The sequence below is a fragment of the Aphis gossypii genome, chromosome X (assembly GCF_020184175.1).
Source record: "Aphis gossypii isolate Hap1 chromosome X, ASM2018417v2, whole genome shotgun sequence".
Taxonomy (NCBI): domain Eukaryota; kingdom Metazoa; phylum Arthropoda; class Insecta; order Hemiptera; family Aphididae; genus Aphis; species Aphis gossypii.
Genome location: NC_065533.1, coordinates 57,018,747 through 57,044,926, shown reverse-complemented (window position 1 = coordinate 57,044,926; position 26,180 = coordinate 57,018,747). Strand labels below are relative to the sequence as shown.

General features: G+C 27.8%; 1 protein-coding gene across 50 annotated transcripts; it reads right to left on the bottom strand.

The window, feature by feature from the left end:
- Positions 1-1,021: 1,021 nt before the first annotated feature.
- Positions 1,022-25,374, bottom strand: LOC126551550 (protein PFF0380w-like). 50 transcript variants are annotated; one of them, XM_050205166.1, is made up of 30 exons: positions 25,208-25,374; positions 24,935-25,124; positions 22,507-22,566; positions 22,052-22,150; positions 21,872-21,970; positions 21,692-21,790; positions 21,512-21,610; positions 21,332-21,430; positions 21,152-21,250; positions 6,168-6,266; positions 5,989-6,087; positions 5,809-5,907; positions 5,629-5,727; positions 5,449-5,547; positions 5,268-5,366; positions 5,088-5,186; positions 4,908-5,006; positions 4,728-4,826; positions 4,548-4,646; positions 4,368-4,466; positions 4,188-4,286; positions 4,003-4,104; positions 3,115-3,228; positions 2,921-3,028; positions 2,750-2,842; positions 2,592-2,669; positions 2,422-2,520; positions 2,239-2,334; positions 2,072-2,167; positions 1,022-1,996 (listed from the first exon to the last, which is right to left on the bottom strand). In XM_050205166.1, exons 2-30 carry the CDS (start codon positions 25,003-25,005, stop codon positions 1,912-1,914), a joined length of 2,784 nt encoding a protein of 927 aa, XP_050061123.1. In that variant the 5' UTR covers positions 25,006-25,124; positions 25,208-25,374; the 3' UTR covers positions 1,022-1,911. The 50 variants fall into 50 exon arrangements, with proteins under 50 accessions (XP_050061123.1, XP_050061124.1, XP_050061133.1 ...); XM_050205167.1 differs by having other exon boundaries at positions 24,935-25,121; positions 25,208-25,342; XM_050205176.1 differs by lacking the exon at positions 4,188-4,286.
- Positions 25,375-26,180: the final 806 nt, after the last annotated feature.

Below are 26,180 nucleotides of genomic sequence, written 5' to 3'. Positions count from 1 at the left end.
TTTCAATATACCTTTTTCTCTTCCAACTATTTAATATCTACTACACCGAGTCGGACAAGATACAGCCGATGACCATCAGTGATTCAAAAGGTAAGTGAAAAATATACATAATAAATATCTTCTATACATTACCACTTCATAAAAGGGAAAGACTCTCATACCCATCCCCCATTTTATATCTCATAAAGTGGCAATTATATCTTTTGTTCTTTCTTTTGATTAGTAGTAGGATGCTTAACAGATGTTGTCCCATGGCCAATCAAAGTTTATATCACTCATACATTTTTCACAACATTGAAAAAGTGTATGAAGATATGAGCCAGGATTATGCAAAAAAAAGAAAACTGTTACCATGGAATCTCATCCTCATATATCTGGTCAGCTGAAGGCTTCAATACACCTCTGCATGTATGTATAAAATGATTAATTAATATAATTCTATAAAACTGCAATGTTAATAGTTATTGCAGCGCAAATTTGATAAACTGATAAAGTCTTAAATTTAAATACATAGATTAATGATGGTTGATATATTTTTTTTAATATGGTGAGGTATGGTGACATTAATAGACAGGTATTTGGCTAATGATTAAACATATTTTGTTATTTTTATGCACCTATCATCATTTTTTACTTTTAATAGGCATGCGGAAGTTGTGAAAAAAATGATCAAAATGATGGCAAAATGAAGGAAACATTTAAAAGTACACATCATGTACTTAATTATATTTTTAAAATTTTCGCAATCAATAAAATCAACCATAGATTATGACTTTACACAAAATATTAATTAAAAAAATTAATTGAATTCATATGAAAATGTCAGGTTGATTTCTTTCAACTCAAATTAATTATGTAAAAATGTTAACACATTCACTGCGAAAAAGCCTCTTGACGTTCAGTATTTTCCAATATGTACACTAAATAACAGTATTATTAGTAGAAATTAGTAGTAAGAAATATTATAAAAGAATACATATTTATTATATGTTAAAAATAAAAATATTTAAAACATTAAATGTAAAATTTTAAAATTGATATATTTTCATTATTACAATAAAATCTTATTACTTAATAAGCTATAACAAAACATTTAGGCAATATAATACACATCAAGAATCCTCAATCTTTTTAGATGCGTATGAGATGAAAATTGAATTAACAATATTAATGGTTCAAATTAGAAGTTGAGCATTTTTATACATAGTTATGATATGAAATAAGGTATTTTAGTTTAAATTCTCTAATAGATTACCTTTACATTTACTATCTAAAACAGAAAATGATGAATTTGTACTTATTAACATATACTTACAGTTAATTTAGTACCTGATCATAGTACTTAAGTAGTCTTGATAAATTAAAATAAGCATAGTATCTAATAGGTTGAATTACAGTTTTAAGCTTATGACAATAGTTACATGTGTGTGATATAAAACGAGGACTTTTAGTTTTACTGATCTTATTCTAAAGCACTGTTGGTCTTAAATTGGCATATTGCTTGTTTAAAAAGCAATATACACATTTGATAATTAATTTTTGCATAGTTGATTTTATATACTTTGTTATATTTTTAACATAAGACAAACAAAAAGTAGTTATGTTGTTTCAATAAAAATATATCAGAAATTATTTGAAATAAGAAAATCATTTAAAATAACTTCCTATATAGTACATAAATGATTAATATTTATAATTGAAAAATGTAAATGAACCATTGATTAAAAAACAATGAAACTACCAAATTATGATTATATTAAGTATAAAATATTTTGATCATAAAAAAATTTATTTTTCAAGTAAATTTTTTTACAATAAAATTATAATATTATATAAAATAATAACAATATAATACATTTATTTAAATATAAGAACAACAATTATATTTAAATATTAACATTTGTACAGATCTCAATCTTCGAGAATTTCTTGTTTGATTGGTATATAAGGAACATAACCGTTTGATGAGCTAGGTATATATTCATTTTGGTATGATCTAAATTAATAAAATTAAAAATTTTTGTAATAAAGAAAGTGGAAATATAAGAATTATATTTCAATATTAACTTACATATTGTTTTCCACATAATCATTGTTTTGAAAGCCTTGTCCGTGTATGATATTAGGAATGAGATTGTTTGATGGATCATACATATGACCTTGTGCACTAAATCAATAATATAAATTCTTATAGTAAAGTAGTACAAATAAAAAAATAATATTTCAACATTTACATACATGTTATTCATGTCATCATAGTTATGATTCTCTTGTTTAATTCTTACTGGAGCCGAATCATACGACGTACCGGGCATATTATGATTTGCTTGTGATCTTAATCAATAAAACACAAAAATAAAAGAAAACATTTTACTGAATAGAATGTGAAATTATAACAATTATATTTCAATATTAACATACATATTGTGTCCCACACAACCATGGTTATGAATGCAGCCTGGTCTGTGTATGATATTAGGAATGTGATTGTTTGATGGATCATACATATGACCATGTGCACTAAATCAATAACATAAATTATTATAGTAAAGTAGTACATGTATAAAAATAATATTCCAGCATTAACATACTGATTGATCCACTCGTTGTCATTGTTATGAAAGGCCACTGGAAGAATTTCGCCATTGTTATTATACATATAGTGTGGTCTAATTCAATGAAAATAAAATAAAACTTTTTAGCAAAGATGTACATATTGTATAAAATTTATTTTTCTGCATTAACTTACAAAACCATTCTCATGTTTACAACATTATGTCCTTGTCCATAATTAAAATTAGGAATAAAGTTGTTCGATTGACCAAACATATTTCCTTGAGCACTAAATCAATAAAGTAAAAAGAAACTTTTATAGTAAAGACAGTGAAAGTATAATAATGATAATTCAACATTAACATACGGTATATGCATATAGTTTCCCATGTTGTCATTTTGCATTTCTCGATTAAATATACCGGGAATATAATTGTTCGATGAATCATCATACATATTGTCATCTTCTTCTTCACTAAATCCATACAAAAATATATAAAAAAAAAACTTTAAAATTAAAAATTGTACAAGTATAACAGTTATATTTTATAATTATCATACACGTCATTATAATTGGTTGTGTAACCATGATCTTCATCCTCGACTTCTTGTTTTATAATTATATTAGGATCAAAGTCGTTGGACACATTGGGCATATTATCAATGGATTGGGTTCTAAATCAATAAAATCAAACAGATAAATAAACAAAACTTCTTGTAAAAATAAAAAGCAAGTATACAAATGATTTTTTAACATCAACATACTCATTACTCATATCTAGAGAGCTGATGATCTAAAGGTTTTACATATTTTTATTGGCAATAATGCAAATTATTTTGCATATTAAAGCATATTCTGTACTTTAGAGAATATTTAACCTATTTTTCATAGTTTAGAATATATTTTAATATTATTCATAAAAATTCATATAAATTGTTCATTACTCGAGTTAATTTTTTTTTTTTTTTTTGGAAAAAAAATTTGATTTAAGAATAAACAATTAAGTAAAAAACAATTAATCATCTACTTTTTTGTAATCAAATTGGTAATGGTGCTCATTCTGTGACTCTACTTCTGTGATTGTCAAAGATAAATAGAATAAATAATATAGGAATATAAATAAATATATCTGTGGTGATTGTATTATAAATATAATTTAGCTGTTACCAAAGGAATGATGCATAATGGTTATTTGTTGTTTTAATTAAAGTAATAAAAAATATATCATATAATTTGCATATTTACAAGTTTAAAAATATTTAGAGAATAAATTAGATTTTTTTTAGAACATAATAGCATCATATATTTAGCTTTTAAGAACCTTAAAATTCGCACTTTACTGATATGTCTTCATGTTCAAAATACATTTTGTTGAAGAGATTTGAGTTACTGTGACTTAATTTAATAATACAAATTGTAAAAAAAAATCTTTTTCAACATTAACATACCCATTGTCCACCATGTAGTCGTTATTATGCATTTCCTGTTTGATATTCACACAAGGAATGAGCTTATTAGTTTGGATTGACGTTTCTTGTTTTTGTACGCTTCTAAATCAATTAATTGTTAAAAAAAAAACATTTTTAGTTAAAATAGTTGCTAGTAAGAAAATTAAATTTGGTCATTGACTTACTCATCCATTCCATTATTTTCATCAACTGTTTGTTCAATGGTCATCTCATTTGGAATATCCTCATCAGATTCCACTGATGAATCCTGTTTATGTTCGCTTCTAAATCAATTAAATGTTAAAAAAAAGATTTTTAGTTAAAATAGTTGCTAGTAAGAAAATTAAATTTGGTCATTGACTTACTCATCCATTCCATTATTTTCATCAACTGTTTGTTCAATGGTCATCTCATTTGGAATATCCTCATCAGATTCCACTGATGAATCCTGTTTTTGTACGCTTCTAAATCAATTAAATGTTAAAAAAAACATTTTTAGTTAAAATTGTTGCAAGTAAGAAAATTAAATTTCGTCATTGACTTACTCATCCATTCCATTATTTTCATCAACTGTTTGTTCAATGGTCATCTCATTTGGAATATCCTCATCAGATTCCACTGATGAATCCTGTTTTTGTACGCTTCTAAATCAATTAAATGTTAAAAAAAACATTTTTAGTTAAAATTGTTGCAAGTAAGAAAATTAAATTTCGTCATTGACTTACTCATCCATTCCATTATTTTCATCAACTGTTTGTTCAATGGTCATCTCATTTGGAATATCCTCATCAGATTCCACTGATGAATCCTGTTTTTGTACGCTTCTAAATCAATTAAATGTTAAAAAAAACATTTTTAGTTAAAATTGTTGCAAGTAAGAAAATTAAATTTCGTCATTGACTTACTCATCCATTCCATTATTTTCATCAACTGTTTGTTCAATGGTCATCTCATTTGGAATATCCTCATCAGATTCCACTGATGAATCCTGTTTTTGTACGCTTCTAAATCAATTAAATGTTAAAAAAAACATTTTTAGTTAAAATTGTTGCAAGTAAGAAAATTAAATTTCGTCATTGACTTACTCATCCATTCCATTATTTTCATCAACTGTTTGTTCAATGGTCATCTCATTTGGAATATCCTCATCAGATTCCACTGATGAATCCTGTTTATGTTCGCTTCTAAATCAATTAAATGTTAAAAAAAACATTTTTAGTTAAAATAGTTGCTAGTAAGAAAATTAAATCTGGTCATTGACTTACTCATCCATTCCATTATTTTCATCAACTGTTTGTTCAATGGTCATCTCATTTGGAATATCCTCATCAGATTCCACTGATGAATCCTGTTTTTGTACGCTTCTAAATCAATTAAATGTTAAAAAAAAACATTTTTAGTTAAAATTGTTGCAAGTAAGAAAATTAAATTTCGTCATTGACTTACTCATCCATTCCATTATTTTCATCAACTGTTTGTTCAATGGTCATCTCATTTGGAATATCCTCATCAGATTCCACTGATGAATCCTGTTTTTGTACGCTTCTAAATCAATTAAATGTTAAAAAAAACATTTTTAGTTAAAATTGTTGCAAGTAAGAAAATTAAATTTCGTCATTGACTTACTCATCCATTCCATTATTTTCATCAACTGTTTGTTCAATGGTCATCTCATTTGGAATATCCTCATCAGATTCCACTAATGAATCCTGTTTTTGTACGCTTCTAAATCAATTAAATGTTAAAAAAAACATTTTTAGTTAAAATTGTTGAAAGTAAGAAAATTAAATTTCGTCATTGACTTACTCATTCATTCCATTATTTTCATCAACTGTTTGTTCAATGGTCATCTCATTTGGAATATCCTCATCAGATTCCACTGATGAATCCTGTTTTTGTACGCTTCTAAATCAATTAAATGTTAAAAAAAATATTTTTAGTTAAAATAGTTGCTGGTAAGAAAATTAAAATTTGTCAATCACTTACTCATCCATTCCATTGTTTTCATCAACTGTTTGTTCAATGGTCATCTCACTTGGAATAGCCTCATCAGATTCCACTGATGATACTTGTTTTTGTACGCTTCTAAATCAATTAAATGTTAAAAAAACATTTTTAGTTAAAATAGTTGCAAGTAAGAAAATTAAATTCCGTCATTGACTTACTCATCCATTCCATTATTTTCATCAACTGATTGTTCAATGGTCATCTCCCTCGGAATAACCTCATCAGATTCCACTGATGAATCCTGTTTTTGTACGCTTCTAAATCAATTTTATTTTAAAAAAAACCTTATTAGTTAAGTGCAAGTATAAAAAAGTTACTTGGGAAATTGGGTTACCTTTATACTGTACAGTAGGTGTCTAATGGGTCACTGTGATGTAAGAATTAAATTTGATTTTAATGATTATAAATTTTGGTTTACAAGAAATTAATCTGAGAGGAGAATTTTTGTTACCTTATATTTTTAAGCATATATGATAATATTTTTTTAATTGTGTTACAATAGGTTAAATTATTTTCATCAAAATGTAACATTTAATAGAAATATATCATTGTTTACATCAATTGGTTCATATCTCAACTCAGAATCCAAAATTATACTTTAATATTTACTTACATATTTTTTTCAATGCGTAGCTTCTTGTTTGGTTTATATTTTCTTTGCTTTTTTTGCTTTCTGAAACATTAAAATGTAACAATAAAATGTCAAATAAACCATAGTTATATTTTATTAGCAGGGTTCTGGACTTAGTTGTTTTTCATATTTATCATTGATGTAGTTAAGCATAAAACAATGTTCAATGATATGCGACATTTTATTTTGCATGTTTTTAATTTCCCTTTATTATATTGGCATATCTACCATTTTTAATAATATATGAATAATATTCAAAATGTAATACTTGATATATTGTACTATTAATTACAAAAATTTGTTTTGAGTATAGTAGTACTATACATCACAACAATTTTACAGTTAATGAGATTTTTAATACTCAACAATACCTAGTAGTTTGAAACAATCAAAAACAATAAAGTTATACAAATTCACTTGTTTATTTATTGAAAGACGGCAGATATGCTTATGTAGAGGCTACATTCATTTTCATTAGACAAGTGAAGAAAATAATCTAATTTATTAATTATTGTACCTATGATACAACTATACATTTTTAATAAATACTTACTTATAAATTATACATATATTAAAACAAGTATCTATTTTTTATTTCAAAATATTCAAAAACAATTTTTAAGTGATTTTTCAGTCATTAAATTCAATATTAAATGGTATTAAAATGTCCAATAACATTTTTTTTTTTTATATCTTATAAATCCTTTTTGTGAGATCATTTTTAAGTGCTTTAATTTTCATTTTTAGTTCATGTTTTTAAATCTATTAAGTCATGGAACAGTGCATATGTTTCAATTTTTAGTAATAAAAGTCCCAAACCCTAGTTAATACCTATCTTTATAGTATAGGGATAATACAATATTTATTAATTATGGACTTGAATTTGTACTGGTAACCACATAGGTATAAAATTTATGAATACGACATTCCCTTCACATTCAATATTCATACCCACTACCAAATTATGCAAATTTTGGCCATTGTAATAAAATGAGAAAGAATGAATCTCAATTGTTCAGAATTTAGAATCAAATGTTATGGTTGTCAATGGTAACAATTTTGTTAGTAAAAGTTTTTGTTACGATGCATTCATAAGTTTAAAAACAATGAGTATATAATAAGTTTCATAACTACTAGAGCTATCTCAAAAATAAACAGCGATGTGTTATAAATTATAAGTTAGGTTTGGGACTAATAGTATTGCATATTCATCATAGGTGATGTAAAACTTAGCAGTGATGTACAACTATGTTTTATAGTATGGAGAATTCAAATATGAAATTTTATTTTTGTATATTTTGGGGGTTTGAATAATACATGATTTTCAACAATAGTGAATCATATAATTGGTCAAAATAGATTAATTAAAATATTGTTCGATTAATTACAAAAATTTGTTTTGAGTGTAGTAATACACTCTATACTTACTGTATACTCAATAAATCCAAATCATATAGTTATATTTTGTAAAGATTATATTTTTATTATTAATTAATATTAAAACCTATATAATTATAAATAAATTACAATGTTTTTAATAATTATATAACAAATTTGTTTGAGAAATCTAGGGTTTTAGAATTCCCGATATATTTTTCAACAAGATTTTCTGAAATTAATTATAACTGTGTTACTGTAAACAACATACAACCGACGATGATTTTGACCTGCACCATTTAACCATCTGTTCGCAAAAAACAAATTACATTTCGCACCTCGTAGGTGGCAAAAGATAAAATTGTATTCTCCATGTTGTTACAGTTACTTATAGAGCAATCCTGAACGAAAATAGTCGAAACTTGACAAATTATGAGATAATAACGTACTGTGTTAAAAAAAATCACTGAAGAAAGAAGTGCTCGTAATTATCGAATTGTAGGTTGTAACATATCGCAGGTTGATTTTGGGATATCTCTGTATCAATGAGAAAATGAATATTTGAAGACTTGAATCGTATTAGTTCTATTATAAACATGCTGTATATTATGTTTTGAAAATGTATACTCACTTGCTAGTAAATTTCGTTATTTCCGCTGGTGTAAGTTTCGTAAGTTCGACAACAACCGAAGGTTCGGACATTATGAAATCGACGAGTTTGGTTAAGGGACACAAGATATTGTTCGAGACGCCGACTTAAAACCAAAATGCCTACACGATTACGAATTAGAATGAATGTCACTGCGCCACACCTGTTACTACTAAATAATACAATAGTATTAATGTCTTATGCGAAAATGTGTGTGTGTCTAAAGGATTATCTGAACGCTTAAAATGTACTCACAATAATGTCGATACTGTCGAATGCATAAACAACGTCGTACGCGCACACTCCAATGAGTCTTAACTGCAGACTATAGACAATAGAGATTACGGCAAAACAAACCTACGCAGTGTATCAGTGTGAGACGCGAGATAACCCGATTTCATGATAAAGATGCGTCGTTTTTGTTGCGCAGGCGCGTCGTTCTTCCCTTTGATAACGGTTATAATCGCCCGGCATTATCAGAAAATTTTTCATAATAATATCCATTTTGCTCACAGAAAACGTAGTTCAACCAGAAAGTCTCCTCCAAAATATAATATTATTATATCGTATCCCGAAAAAAAATAAATTTCACACACACCCCGGTAAAGGAAAATATTAATTCTTCTTAAATATTGTTGTTGCAATGCACAATTTCTAAATTTTTGAATAAAAGTTAATCGGGAGAATCGTTTATTATAAAATTGTTGTTTAGAAACCAAAATATTCGGTCTATAGTCTTAATAATCTAATAGTTCATTAATATTTATTCAGTTAGTGTGTCTTTTAACCCTGTGACCTTGTTCAGGCGGCGTCATAAACGTGCGCAGGACTCAGTGGTAGGTGCTGCGTAAATGTGTGTGCGAACGGGATGAAAATTCCGTACTAACAATAATCAATAATGTCGACACTGTCGAACACATAAATCACGTCGTGCTACACACTGCAGACTAATGACTACGTCAAAGCACACAAACGCAGTGTATCATAGCGTTTTTCATCGGTATGGAACGCGTCGTGCGGTATTCACTATTTCACCAAGATGGAACTGGTACAGTTCACTGATTATATAAATATTTATTCTGTAAGTGTGTCTTTTAACAATGTGACCTTGTTCAGGTGGTGTCATAAGCGTGCGCAGTAATTAGTGGTAGGTGTTGCTTAATTATATTCATAAAATTTTTGCAATCAATAATATCAACCATAGATTACACAAACTACTTTACACAAAATATTAATTTAAAAAAATAATTTAATTCATATGAAAATGTAAGGATGATTTCTTTCAACTCAAATTAATAATGTAAAAATTTTAACACATTCACTGCGAAAAAGCCTCTTGATGTTCAGTATTTTCCAATAGGTACACTAACTAATAGTATTATTAGTAGTAATTAGTAGTAAGTATTATTTTTAAAGAATACATGTCGTTTATTATAAGTTAAAAATGCACTTTCAAAATGCGTTTAAATTATACTTATGATTGTTTAAAAACTGAAAATAAATTTATATTCTATTTTTCAAAATTTAAAATCCACACTGTTCTAGAATTGTAGAAATCTTCCCCATTTTCACCCTTTCATTTATTAGGTTATACCATTATCAATTTATGACTTTCAAATAATATCCTATACTTAAAGTTTCATAAATTAATATGGTTTATTTTTTATAAATTGTCACATTCAAATTTTTATTTTTCGTCAATCTAATTATGAGATGTAGCTTCTCAAAGATAGGTAGTTTTGGATAGTGTTTATAGAGTTTAAATGTGTTGTAACTCGTCAGTATATAATTAGTGATAAGTAGTAATATTAGTCCAATTAATTATAATTATATGACAATTGGTAATAAGCTATGTCAGTAGTAACAGGTACAAATATTATCACCACTCTCCGCTACACCCTGGTGTCGACGACTTCGAATGCATTAATAATATAGCTACTGGATTTTACAAATTAAATCCCAGGTATGACGGTGCAAATTAGTATTAATGTATAACACCTAAAAATATTCTAAAACTAACCAACTTTGAGCAGCTATAACTCGCTGACGGATCAACGAGTTTAAAATTTTTACATGAATATTTATGAAAAAAAATGGCTTTTTTAATTTATGAAATTATTATTATATGTTGCATTTTGAAAATCAAAAGTTGATAGTTTTTTAACTATTAAATATAATAATGAAAAAAATTAAAATTTTATACTGCTGTATAATAACATGCATCTAGAAATTTGAAAAGAAATCTATACTTTTTAAAATAATGAGTGTTGTTTGATAAAAAAATCTGGATACTATATTATACAAAATATTAATTTAAAACTATTATAACTACCGTTTGAATTTTGACTTATTGAAGTTCCACTGTATTTATAACTATTTATATTTTATTAATGAATACAATATAATAATAATAAAAAAAAGTAAGTCAGCGCATTTCGGTGGTGGATGTTTGTTCATCGTCCTTCCGGTCCTCGGACAGGATAGTGTAATTTTACTGTAGGTATTCGATTAGAATGCAATGATTGCATTCGACAAAAAATGTTTCTGAGTGAACGAGGGAATCTTTTTATTTAATTTTATTCGTTTCTATGGTGACAAGCAATGCTGTAATTAGTTGTACGTAATTATTTAATATTACAAAATCGTGATATCGTATGTTTTTTCTCCTTTAACCGCTTTTATTTCAAGTACCGTTTTGAAAATCCAAAAATGACCTCTCTAAAGTATCAGCTCAAGAACATTACCTTTCAGAAAATAAGCTACACTGTACTTTTGAGCAAGTTTAGGGGGGAGAAAAAGTGTTTACAGAATAAAAAAGAAATAAACATCATTGTAAAACCAATACATTCCTCGCTCCGCAAATATTTTGTCCTATCTGTTGGTTACACTAATTCTAAATATTTAAGTATAAAATATTTCGATCATAAAATAATTTATTTTTTAAGTAAACTTTTTTACAATCATGTCTAAGTAATAATATTATATTATGTTATATAATAACAATATAATACATTTGTACAGATCTCAATCTTCAAGAATTTCTTGTATGTTATTAGGAACATTGTTCTGAACGCCTTGTTCGTTTATGGTATTAGGAATGAGATTGTTTGATGGAAACAGATGACTCAGCAGTAGCTTATCATTTTTTGGTGGTCTAAATAAATGAAATAAACTCTCATTACTATTAGTATAAGTGTAAAAATAATACTTCAACATTAACATAATAATAATGGATGCACAAATGTGCATAATAAAGAGGGCCATGGGTGCAAATATATCATGAAAGAAAAAATGTGGTTGACAAATTTGTTTAAGAAATCAGGGGTTTTAAGATTTCAGATAGGTACTGTAAAATGCTACAACTTGGGACAGGAAAATTCATTTTTGGTTTTTTCACCATGGCTGCTCTGTATTTGAGATAATCTATTTTTTATATATATATATAATTATCTACACAAGATTATCTATGGACTCGATGTGATAACACAGCCCAAAACACAAATAATAATGACAGAGAACCGTCACCATGTTTTACTATAGTAAATAGTCCTCAAAAACTTTATCAGTCATTAATTATGCTTTAAATCACAAATTTGTAAGTTTTGAATTTTTCTTTTGTTTTTTTTTTCCTAAAACTATATTTATTGAAATTTTTTTTTCTAATACTACATAACAACTTTTTAAAAATGTTTATATTTGTCCCAAGTTGTAATTGGTATTGGAAACATGATTTTTAAGCATTCTTAGTACACTGGTCTAAGTTGTAGCACCCTGCATACAACTAGGGACAAAAATAAAAAAAATAAAAAGTAAAATTAGGTAGCACTAAAATTTGTAAAACCATAAAGGTATCAAAGAGCAATCCAAGAGTAAACTTTTGATACCAAATTCAAGATTGTAGCTATCTTGTTTTAGAAGGTATGCTAGTTTTAAAGTTCAAAACTGTCCCAAGTCGTAGCATTTGCAAATATTTCAACAAGAATTTTTGAAATTTATCATAATTGTATGACTGTAAACAACATACAACCAACGATGAATTTGACCTGCGCCATTTAACCATCTGTTTGTAAAAAACGAATTACACTTTGCACCTTACAGGCGGAAAGAGATAAAACTGTATTTTTCAAGTTATGCAACTAATAGAACCATATTGAACGAAAAAGCAAGGCTGGGCAAGTTAACTTTTTTTTTTAATTTTTTAAGTTAATTGGAAAAAATAAGTAACTTAACTTGGTTAAAAATAAGTTACTTTTTTTTTCATATAAAACTTATAATTACACCATTTAGGTACACTTCATGCTAAAGATTTACAAATAACATAATATTATAATGAAGGTCTTTATATCTTAAAAAAATGTATTTTGCTGTAGGTACTTATAAATTATGAAATCTAACAAAATTAAATTAGTAAATAGTAAATATAATTGGTCACTCTCTCACCCCGAGCAAAATTATTCTTATCATTTCCATGAATGAATTTAAATATAACAAACCACAAATTTGAAATTTTAATTAAAACTGAGAGTTTACTAACGTATATGGGATTTGGGTATGGATAATATTAAATATATGTTTTTCTTTTCTAAATAATAATTACCCGTATTGCACTATTCTTTAATATTCAGACATACTATATAGTATATTCTATGCAAAAGAAATAATATAAAATATTATTCTTTATTTCTCATAAGTCGTCTGGTATATTTTTACATTTTGTAAGTTCCATTAACTATTAGTACTGTTTAAATATACAATAACTATATTATTATAGTATATTTAATCAATAATAGGTCTCTACTTATATTTAAACACGTTATTTTAAAATCCAGACATAGTTATTGCAGAATACTTCGACAGTGTAATATTTAGAATACTCGATACCTACATAATAATACATAGCAGAATAATTTATATTTAACATAATAATTATTGTTATTATTATCGTTTTCTTTTTTACTAAACAAAATGCAATTATAAATCTTTGAGGTTCGTACAAAGAAAAAAAATAACTTAATGTGGCTATAAAATAAATAAGCGCGTTAAGTTAGAAGTTTCTTTGAAAAAAAAAAATAACTCGTTAAGTAACTTAACTTTAACTTTTTAACTCATTCATGCCCAGTCTTGCGAAAAAGGTCGAAACTCGACAAATCATAAGTGAACAATGTACTTGGTTAAAAAACCACAAAAGTGAAATGCTCGTAATTATTGAATTTTAAATTGCAACTCATCGCAGGTTGATTTTTGAATAACCCCGTCGTATCAATAAGAAAACGAATATATCTGAACACTTTGAACCGCGATAATCCGCTATTACAAACATGCTGCACGTTATGTTCAGAAAATGGGGTACTCACTTGACATTATACTTCACCATATCCGCTGGAGTCAATCTTTGAATTTCGACAACAACGTCGTGTGTCGGATACGGTTTTTTCACACTTTCCTCGGTCATCATATGGAGTCGACGACGATCGGCACAACACTCGAAACGGTAGTAGTTGAAACGCCAACGGCACAGACGCCGACGGAAAAACAAAACCACTAGAGGATTACAGGTTAAGACGCTCGTCACTGCGTCACAACTGTAACCACCACTAAATAATACATTAGTGTTAATACCGTGTGTGTGTGTGTGTGTGCGTACGGGATGAAAATGCCGTGCTCACAATAATCAATAATGTCGAACAAATAAACGGCGTCTTGCGCCGCACTGTAATGAGACCCACTACAGACTAGTGATTACGTCAAAGCAAACACAAACGCAGTGTATCATCCGCAGCGTTTTCCTCCGCCGTACCACCGCACCAGGGTGGAACTGGTACAGTTCACTGATAATCGTCCCCGGGCCCCGGGCGCTGGTGCGAGTGTAGACGTGAAACGAAGGGTATCAGCGCGAGACGCGAGATATCCCGATTTCGCGATAAAATAAAATGCGTCGTTATTGTCGTGCACGCGCGTCGTTCTTCCCTTTGATAACGGTCGTAGGCAATCGACGGCTGTGTCGGAAAAAATTTATTACTATAATGTCTGTTTTGCTTACAGAAAACCTAGATAAACTGTGAGAGTCTTACCCTCCGAAATAGGTATAATATTATTACATCGTATCCCGAAAAAAAAAATGAACGTCATACGCAGAGCCCGGTAACGGAGAGGATTATAATTATTGTTCTTAATTAATACCATTGTTGTTGCGATGCACAATTTCCAAATTTTTGAATAAAAGTCGATTGGGAAAATTGTTTATTACCTATATAGGTACAAAGAAACTCGGGAAAATTGTTCGACGACTAAGTGTTGACTATACTTCGGCCCACGAGAGAATATCCCGCCGCCCAACGAAACTCGTCCGATTCCGCGCATTCCCCACTACTTTACTATGCAATGGGACCAACCCGCGACCCGCCGTCAGTCATGTGCATGCGCAAAACGAGGATACTCTCTCGTGGGCCGGAGTATAGTAAATTATCCATATTATACTATAAATATTATTTATCGTGAATAATAAATATTTTTATAAGTATAAGCACCAATAAGACGTAGTTAGCGTATACTATTTTATAAGTAAAAATATTTAAAACATTTGAGCTGTACAATTTAAAATAATATATCATATTATAATGAATTTAAATTTTTAAAATTTATCAACTTTTATTGTTAGAATAAAAATTCTTACTTATTTATAGGCTTTAGCAAAGCATTTAAGCAATATTATATACCTAAGGATTATCAATCTTTTGAGTTACATGACGTCTCTTTTCATAATATTTTATGATGTCACGTCCCCTCACGACCTCACCAGAGTAAGATTGAACTAGGTAGGTACCTATATAAATGTTTACTTTTCAAATAAACTTGCCTCCCCAGGGATCTCGTCATACTTCCATGAGAGGGAGGGAAACATCTCTCTGGCTGAGAGTTGATTATATTTACACATATCTAATAATATGTAAATATAATATACCTACGCTTTAATATAACTGTGAAATTAGTTTATAATGACTGATATTCTGCGTTATAAAAACAGAAAAGACCTAGAGCTCAATAGCCATTTAAAGTAAAATACAGTAGGTATTGGGTAAAAATTATACATCAAGGACAAAGTATCACTTATTGAAATAATCAATAAAAATAGCTACTTTAAGAAAAAAAACATATAGATTAGACAAAATTTCTGTATGAAAAAAAAATTTAGTCATATGTTTAAACAGGGAATATTTAAAAATGTATACCATTTATTTTTAAGTTGCATTCAATCGTTTAGTGATTGTAAAATAACAATTACAAATTATAAATTATAATACTCTAGTAGGTGAACGTTTTTTTGTTTTACTAACCCCACTCGTTAAAATAATAAATATTTACAGTAATTGTTAATTTTAATAGCTCAACTATGAAAAAAAGAAATAGGGATGTACCCGTAATTATTGAATTGTAAGTTGTAACACATCGCAAGTTGATTTTTGGATACCTAGCCCCGTATCGACGAGAAAACGAAAATACGAAGACTTTGAACCGTAGGTATTAAACCTATTATAAACATGCTGAGTTTTGTGTTTAGAAAATCTACACCCACTGGTTAATAAACGGTATCTATTTGGGCTTGTGATGGCTTTATGTGTTTGAGAACAATCGAAGGCTGACATTATGAGGCTGAAGAAACTTTTCGTTTATAGAGCAAAAACGTTCGAGACGCCGACAGAAAGGTTAGAGGTTACGATGTACGTCAGTGCGCCACAACTGCGTCTACTAAATAATACTTTAGTGTCAGTGTCATATGCGTAAACGTGTGTGCGTGCAGGACGATCTAAACGCTTAAAATGCCGTACTCGCAATAATGTCGATACTGTCGAACACATAAACGACGCCGTGCGGATTTGAGATCAAACTACGAAGCACGGACTTATATAATATCTATACTTAGATTACGGTCTTAGAGCTACGGAGTACGGCAAACCAGTGTATGTTTTCCGATTTCATGATAAAATAAGTATGAGTCGTTGTGTGATTGCTACGGACCAAGATCGTAGTCCGTCCGTTCTTCTCGCATTGACAACGGTTGTAATCGCTGAACTTTATTAGAAAAATGTTTATATCCACTTTCCTTAAAAATAACATAGGTAGATAAGCTATAAAAGTATTCCCTTCAAAATATAATACTTTAATGTACTCAGAAAAATTTTTCACATTTTTGCAATAAATAATATCAACCAAAGATTATGACTTAACACAAAATATTAATTTAAAAAAATAACTAAATTCATATGAAAATGTCAGGATGATTTCTTTCAACTCAAATTAATAATATAAAAATTTTAACACATTCACTGCGAATAAAGCTTTTTGGCGTTCAATATTTTAAAATAGGTACACTAACTAACAGTATTATTAGTAGTAATTAGTAGTAAGTATTATTAAAAAAGAATACATGTTTATTATATGTTAAAAATAAAAATATTTAAAACATTTGAAATGTAAAATTTAAAATAATGTGTCATATTATAATGAATTTTAAATTTTAAAATAAAAATATTTTCATTATAACAATAAATTCATATTAATTAATAAGCTATAACAAAACATTCAGGCAAAATTATACACATCAAGAATCCTCAATCTTTTTAGATGCGTATGAGATGAAAATTTAATGAACAATATTAATGATTCAAATTAGAAGATGTGCATTTTCATACATAATTATGATACGAAATAAGGTATTTTAGTTTAAATTCTCAAATGGATTACCTTTACTATCTAAAACAGAATATGATTATTTTGTACTCATTAACATACTTACAGTTAATTTAATTGCTGATCATAATACCTTACTTGTGTTGATAAATTAAAATCAGTATAGTATCTAATAGGTTGAATTACAGTTTTAAGCTTATGATTATAGTTACATGTATGTAATATAAAACGAGGACTTTTAGTTTTACTGGTCTTATTTTAAAGCACTGTTGGTCTTAAATTGGCATATTGCTTATTTAAAAAACTATATACACATTTGATAATTAATTTTTGCATAGTTGATTATACATACTTTGTTATATTTTTAACACAAGACAAACAAAAAGTAGTTATGTAGTTTCAATAGGAATAGATCAGAAATTATTTGAAATAAGAAAATCATTTAATATACCTCCTTATTTAGTACATAAATGATTAATATTTGTAATTGAAAAATGTAAACTACCATTGATTAAAAAACAATGAAACTACCAAATTATGATTATTATTAGATATTGTAGGCCAGAACCAACTTTTTGGTGTTTGGGATTTCTAAGAATACATAACGATAAAGAAAATCACTGTTGAACAGTTTGCCTCCTCATGTTGGCATTATATTTTATTATTAGGGTTGGAATTTAAATGGCGTAAAAAATGTCAAAAAATGCACTTTCAAAATGCGTTTAAATTATACTCATTATTGTCTAAAAATGGAAAATAAATTTACATTTTATATTTCATTTTTATAGTATTGTTAATATAGTGTTTGTAACTTGTTTACTTCTGGACATAATGTTCTATGCATAGAGTAATTAATAGATTTAATAGAACATAATTGATTAAAAGAGATATGAAAAATTCCTTAACCAATGCAATATTTATCAAGGATTTATTTAAAAAAAAAAAATTCTAAGAATAAGCAGAATAAGCACTACTACATCCTATATACAAAATATTAATTTAAAACTATAATAACTAAACTTTGAATTTTGACTTATTGAGGTTGTACAGTATTTATAACTATTTATATTTTTATTCGAAATATTATTATTAGTTTTTTTTTTTTTTTTTATTGGAATATTTTCTCCTATCTGTTGGTTATTTTAATTCTAAATATTTAAGTATAAAATATTTTGATCATAAAAAAATTTATTTTTCAAGTAAATTTTTTTACAATAATATTAATATTATAATATTATATAATATAATAACAATATATAATACAATTATTTAAATATAAGAACAACAATTATATTTAAATATTAACATTTGTACAGATCTCAATCTTCGAGAACTTCTTGTTTGATTGGTATATAAGGAACATAACCGTTTGATGAGCTAGGTATATATTCATTTTGGTATGATCTAAATTAATAAAATTAAAAAACTTTTGTAATAAAGAAATTGGAAGTATAAGAATTATATTTCAATATTAACTTACATATTGTTTCCCACATAACCATGGTTATGAACGCAGCCTTGTCCGTGCATGATATTAGGAATGAGATTGTTTGATGGATCATACATATGACCTTGTGCACTAAATCAATAACATAAATTCTTATAGTAAAGTAGTACAAATAAAAAAAATAATATTTCAACATTTACATACATGTTATTCATGTCATCATAGTTATGATTCTCTTGTTTAATTCTTACTGGAGCCAAATCATATGACGTACCGGGCATATTATGATTTGCTTGTGATCTTAATCAATAAAACACAAAAATAAAAGAAAACATTTTATAGAAGAGAATGTGAAATTATAACAATTATATTTCAATATTAACATACATATTGTGTCCCACACAACCATGGTTATGAACGCAGCCTTGTCCGTGCATGATATTAGGAATGTGATTGTTTGATGGATCATACATATGACCTTGTGCACTAAATCAATAACATAAATTATTATAGTAAAGTAGTACATGTATAAAAATAATATTCCAGCATTAACATACTGATTGATCCACTCGTTGTCATTGTTATGAAAGGCCACTGGAAGAATTTCGCCATTGTTATTATACATATAGTGTGGTCTAATTCAATGAAAATAAAATAAAACTTTTTAGCAAAGATGTACATATTGTATAAAATTTATTTTTCTGCATTAACTTACAAAACCATTCTCATGTTTACAACATTATGTCCTTGTCCATAATTAAAATTAGGAATAAAGTTGTTCGATTGACCAAACATATTTCCTTGAGCACTAAATCAATAAAGTAAAAAGAAACTTTTATAGTAAAGACAGTGAAAGTAAAATAATAATAATTCAACATTAACATACGGTATATGCATATAGTTTCCCATGTTGTCATTTTGCATTTCTTGATTAAATATACCGGGACTATAATTGTTCGATGAATCATCATACATATTGTCATTTTCTTCTTCACTAAATCCATACAAAAATATATAAAAAAAAAACTTTAAAATTAAAAATTGTACAAGTATAACAGTTATATTTTATAATTATCATACACGTCATTATAATTGGTTGTGTAACCATGATCTTCATCCTCGACTTCTTGTTTTATAATTATATTAGGATCAAAGTCGTTGGACACATTGGGCATATTATCAATGGATTGGGTTCTAAATCAATAAAATCAAACAGATAAATAAGCAAAACTTCTGGTAAAAATAAAAAGCAAGTATACAAATGATTTTTTAACATCAACATACTCATATCTAGAGAGCTGATGATCTATAGGTTTTACATAATTTTATTGGCAATAATGCAAATTATTTTGCATATTAAAGCATATTCTGTATTTTAGAGAATATTTAACCTATTTTTCATAGTTTAGAATATATTTTAATATTGTTCATAAAAAATCATATAAATTGCTCATTACTCAAGTTATTTATTTTTTTTTTTTGGAAAAAAAGTTTGATTTAAGAATAAACAGTAAAGTAAAAAACAATCAATCATCTACTTATTTGATTGTCAAAGATAAATAGAATAAATAATATAGAAATATAAATAAATATATCATATATTTAGCTTTTAAGAACCTAAAAATTCGCACTTTACTGTTATGTCTTCATGTTCAAAATACATTGAATTTCTTGTCTTATTATCAAAACAGGAATGAAATTATTTTATGTTTTTGCCATAATATTATTTACTTGTGTACAAAATTCAAATTTTAATGTATATATATATGTATAAATACAATTGATTCGAAATCACTCAAAAGTAGAAGGGGTACAAAAATTTACTTTAAGAAATATATTATTCAAGATACGTGACAAGAAGTTATTGAAATTAAGTCAAAAATTTGAATAATGTAATGATATATAAATTAAAATATTTAATGATGAAAATCTGCACATAAATGTTACAAAAGATTAAAAAAAAAAAAACCATGGTATTATAAGTATACAATATGTAGGTTTGTACTTAGATTTATTTCTTTAATGAAAACTGCTAGATTAATATCAAATTGCTAAAAAAATTTTTTTTAATTAAGTTAAATTTTATGAATTGAAGAGATTTGAGTTACTGTGACTTAATTTAATAATACAAATTGTAAAAAAAAATCTTTTTCAACATTAACATACCCATTGTCCACCATGTAGTCGTTATTATGCATTTCCTGTTTGATATTCACACAAGGAATGAGCTTATTAGTTTGGATTGACGGTTCTTGTTTTTGTACGCTTCTAAATCAATTAATTGTTAAAAAAAAACATTTTTAGTTAAAATAGTTGATAGTAAGAAAATTAAAATTGGTCATTGACTTACTCATCCATTCCATTATTTTCATCAACTGTTTGTTCAATGGTCATCTCATTTGGAATATCCTCATCAGATTCCACTGATGAATCCTGTTTTTGTACGCTTCTAAATCAATTAAATGTTAAAAAAAAGATTTTTAGTTAAAATAGTTGCTAGTAAGAAAATTAAATTTGGTCATTGACTTACTCATCCATTCCATTATTTTCATCAACTGTTTGTTCAATGGTCATCTCATTTGGAATATCCTCATCAGATTCCACTGATGAATCCTGTTTATGTTCGCTTCTAAATCAATTAAATGTTAAAAAAAACATTTTTAGTTAAAATTGTTGCAAGTAAGAAAATTAAATTTCGTCATTGACTTACTCATCCATTCCATTATTTTCATCAACTGTTTGTTCAATGGTCATCTCATTTGGAATATCCTCATCAGATTCCACTAATGAATCCTGTTTTTGTACGCTTCTAAATCAATTAAATGTTAAAAAAAACATTTTTAGTTAAAATAGTTGCTAGTAAGAAAATTAAATTTGGTCATTGACTTACTCATCCATTCCATTATTTTCATCAAGTGTTTGTTCAATGGTCATCTCATTTGGAATATCCTCATCAGATTCCACTGATGAATCCTGTTTTTGTACGCTTCTAAATCAATTAAATGTTAAAAAGAACATTTTTAGTTAAGATAGTTGCAAGTAAGAAAATTAAAATTTTTCAATGACTTACTCATCCATTCCATTGTTTTCATCAACTGTTTGTTCAATGGTAATCTCACTCGGAATAGCCTCATCAGATTCCACTGATGATACTTGTTTTTGTACGCTTCTAAATCAATTAAATGTTAAAAAAAACATTTTTAGTTAAAATAGTTGCTAGTAAGAAAATTAAATTTCGTCATTGACTTACTCATCCATTCCATTTTTTTCATCAACTGTTTGTTTAATGGTAATCTCACTCGGAATAGCCTCATCAGATTCCACTGATGAATCCTGTTTTTGTACGCTTCTAAATCAATTTTATTTTAAAAAAAACCTTATTAGTTAAGTGCAAGTATAAAAAAGTTACTTGGGAAATTGGGTTACCTTTATACTGTACAGTAGGTGTCTAATGGGTCACTGTGATGTAAGAATTAAATTTGATTTTAATGATTATAAATTTTGGTTTACAAGAAATTAATCTGAGAGGAGAATTTTTGTTACCTTATATTTTTAAGCATATATGATAATATTTTTTTAATTGTGTTACAATAGGTTAAATTATTTTCATCAAAATGTAACATTTAATAGAAATATATCATTGTTTACATCAATTGGTTCATATCTCAACTCAGAATCCAAAATTATACTTTAATATTTACTTACATATTTTTTTCAATGCGTAGCTTCTTGTTTGGTTTATATTTTCTTTGCTTTTTTTGCTTTCTGAAACATTAAAATGTAACAATAAAATGTCAAATAAACCATAGTTATATTTTATTAGCAGGGTTCTGGACTTAGTTGTTTTTCATATTTATCATTGATGTAGTTAAGCATAAAACAATGTTCAATGATATGCGACATTTTATTTTGCATGTTTTTAATTTCCCTTTATTATATTGGCATATCTACCATTTTTAATAATATATGAATAATATTCAAAATGTAATACTTGATATATTGTACTATTAATTACAAAAATTTGTTTTGAGTATAGTAGTACTATACATCACAACAATTTTACAGTTAATGAAATTTTTAATACTCAACAATACCTAGTAGTTTGAAACAATCAAAAACAATAAAGTTATACAAATTCACTTGTTTATTTATTGAAAGACGGCAGATATGCTTATGTAGAGGCTACATTCATTTTCATTAGACAAGTGAAGAAAATAATCTAATTTATTAATTATTGTACCTATGATACAACTATACATTTTTAATAAATACTTACTTATAAATTATACATATATTAAAATAAGTATCTATTTTTTATTTCAAAATATTCAAAAACAATTTTTAAGTGATGTTTCAGTCATTAAATTCAATATTAAATGGTATTAAAATGTCCAATAACATTTTTTTTTTTTATATCTTATAAATCCTTTTTGTGAGATCATTTTTAAGTGCTTTAATTTTCATTTTTAGTTCATGTTTTTAAATCTATTAAGTCATGGAACAGTGCATATGTTTCAATTTTTAGTATTAAAAGTCCCAAACCCTAGTTAATACCTATCTTTATAGTATAGGGATAATACAATATTTATTAATTATGGACTTGAATTTGTACTGGTAACCACATAGGTATAAAATTTATGAATACGACATTCCCTTCACATTCATACCCACTACCATATTATTCAAATTTTGGCCATTGTAATATAATGAGAAAGAATGAATCTCAATCGCTCAGAATTTAGAATCAAATGTTATGGTTGTCAATGGTAACAATTTTGTTAGTAAAAGTTTTTGTTATGATGCATTCATAAGTTTAAAAACAATGAGTGTATAATAAGACTCATAACTACTAGAGCTATCTCAAAAATAAACAGCGATGTGTTATAAATTATAAGTTAGGTTTGGGACTAATAGTATTGCATATTCATCATAGGTGATGTAAAACTTATCAGTGATGTACAACTATGTTTTATAGTATGGAGAATTCAAATATGAAATTTTATTTTTGTATATTTTGGGGGTTTGAATAATACATGATTTTCAACGATAGAGAATCATATAATTGGTCAAAATAGATTAATTAAAATATTGTTCGATTAATTACAAAAATTTATTTTGAGTGTAGTAATACACTCTATACTTACTGTATACTCAATAAATCCAAATCATGTTGTTATATTTTGTAAAGATTATATTTTTATTATTATAAAACCCATATAATTTTAAATAAATTACAATGTTTTTAATAATTATATAGCAAATTTGTTTGAGAAATCTAGGGTTTTAGAATTTCCTATATATTTTTCAACAAGATTTTCTGAAATTAATTATAACTGTGTTGCTGTAAACAACATACAACCGACGATAAATTTGACCTCCGCCATTTAACCATCTGTTCGCAACAAACAAATTACATTTCGCACCTCATAGGTGGCAAAAGATAAAATTGTATTCTCCATGTTGTTACAGTAACTTTTAGAGCAATCCTGAACGAAATTGGTCGAATCTTGACAAATTATGAGATAATAACGTACTGTGTAATAAAAATGACCGAAGAAAGAAGTGCTCGTAATTATCGAATTGTAAGATGTAACACATCGCAGGTTGATTTTGGGGACCTTTTCCGTTAGTTCACTACCACTACTTTTTTTGATTTTTCTGTTCATTCCCTAACATTAATCCATAAACATATTATTTAGATTCTGGGGGTATGAAGTGTGCTTTATGTGTATATAGTTACTACCAATAACTATATGCGTGTTTCGGCACTCGTCGCTACACTCTGCACAAATCGAAAATATCCCTCGACTTGCTATGCAACGCCACCTCAAGTAAGTCACAGGATAATCACTGCCCATATACTACGACATAACTTACCCTGTGACTTACTTGAGGTGGCGTTGCATAGCAAGTCGAGGGATATTTTCGATTTGTGCGGAGCGTAGCGACGGCGCCGAGGAGCGTAGCGACGAGTGCCGAAACACGCATGTGTAGTCATTGGTAGTGAATAAACGGAAAAGGTCCGATTTTGGGATAGCCCTGTATCAATGAGAAAACGAATATTTGAAGACTTGAACCGTATTAGTTCTATTATAAACATGCTGTATATTATGTTTTGAAAATGTATACTCACTTGCTAGTAAATTTCTTTATTTCCGCTGGTGTAAGTTTCGTAAGTTCGACAACAACCGAAGGTTCGGACATTATGAAATCGACGAGTTTGGTTAAAGGACTCAAGAAATTGTTCGAGACGCCGACTTAAAACCAAAATGCCTACACGATTACGAATTAGAATGAACGTCACTGCGCCACACCTGTTACTACTAAATAATACAATAGTATTAATGTCTTATGCGAAAATGTGTGTGTGTCTAAAGGATGATCTGAACACTTAAAATGTACTCACAATAATTTCGACACTGTCAAACGCATAAACGACGTCGTACGCACACTCCAACAAGTCTTAACTGCAGACTATAGATAATAGAGACTACGGCAAAACAAACAAACCTACGCAGTGTATCAGTGTGAGACGTGAGATAACCTGATTTCATGATAAAGAAGCGTCGTTTTTGTTGCGCAGGCTCGTCGTTCTTCCCTTCGATAACGGTTATAATCGCCCGGTGTTATCAGAAAATTTTTCATAATTTTATTCATTTTGCTCACAGAAAACGTAGATCAACTAGAAAGTCTCCTCCAAAATATAATATTATTACATCGTATCCCGAAAAAAAATAAATTTCACACCCACCCCAGTAAAGGAGAGGATTAATTCTTCTTAAATATTGTTGTTGCAATGCATAATTTCTAAATTTTTGAATAAAAGTTAATCGGGAGAATTGTTTATTATAAAATTGTTGTTTAGAAACCAAAATATTCGGTCTATAGTCTTAATAATCTAATAGTTCATTAATATTTATTCGGTTAGTGTGTTTTTTCACCCTGTGACCTTGTTCAGGCGGCGTCATAAACGTGCGCAGGACTCAGTGGTAGGTGCTGCGTAAATGTGTGTGCGTACGGGATGAAAATTCCGTACTCACAATAATCAATAATATCGACACTGTCGAACACATAAACCACGTCGTGTTGCGCACTGAAATGCGACCCACTGCTGACTAGTGATTACGTCAAAGCACACAAACGCAGTGTATCATAGCGTTTTCCACCATACCGCACTATTTCACCAAGATGGAACTGGTACAGTTCACTGATAATCGTCCTAGTACGGGCTAGTGCGAGACCTGTAGATGAAACATAAAATCTAGTTTCATCACTGATATATAAAGATAATAAAATATGTAAAATAAATATGCGAGGAGTTGCATTGCGCATGTGTAAATTGTGACGCCTTACCGAGAGACTATAGTCGCATTATTAAC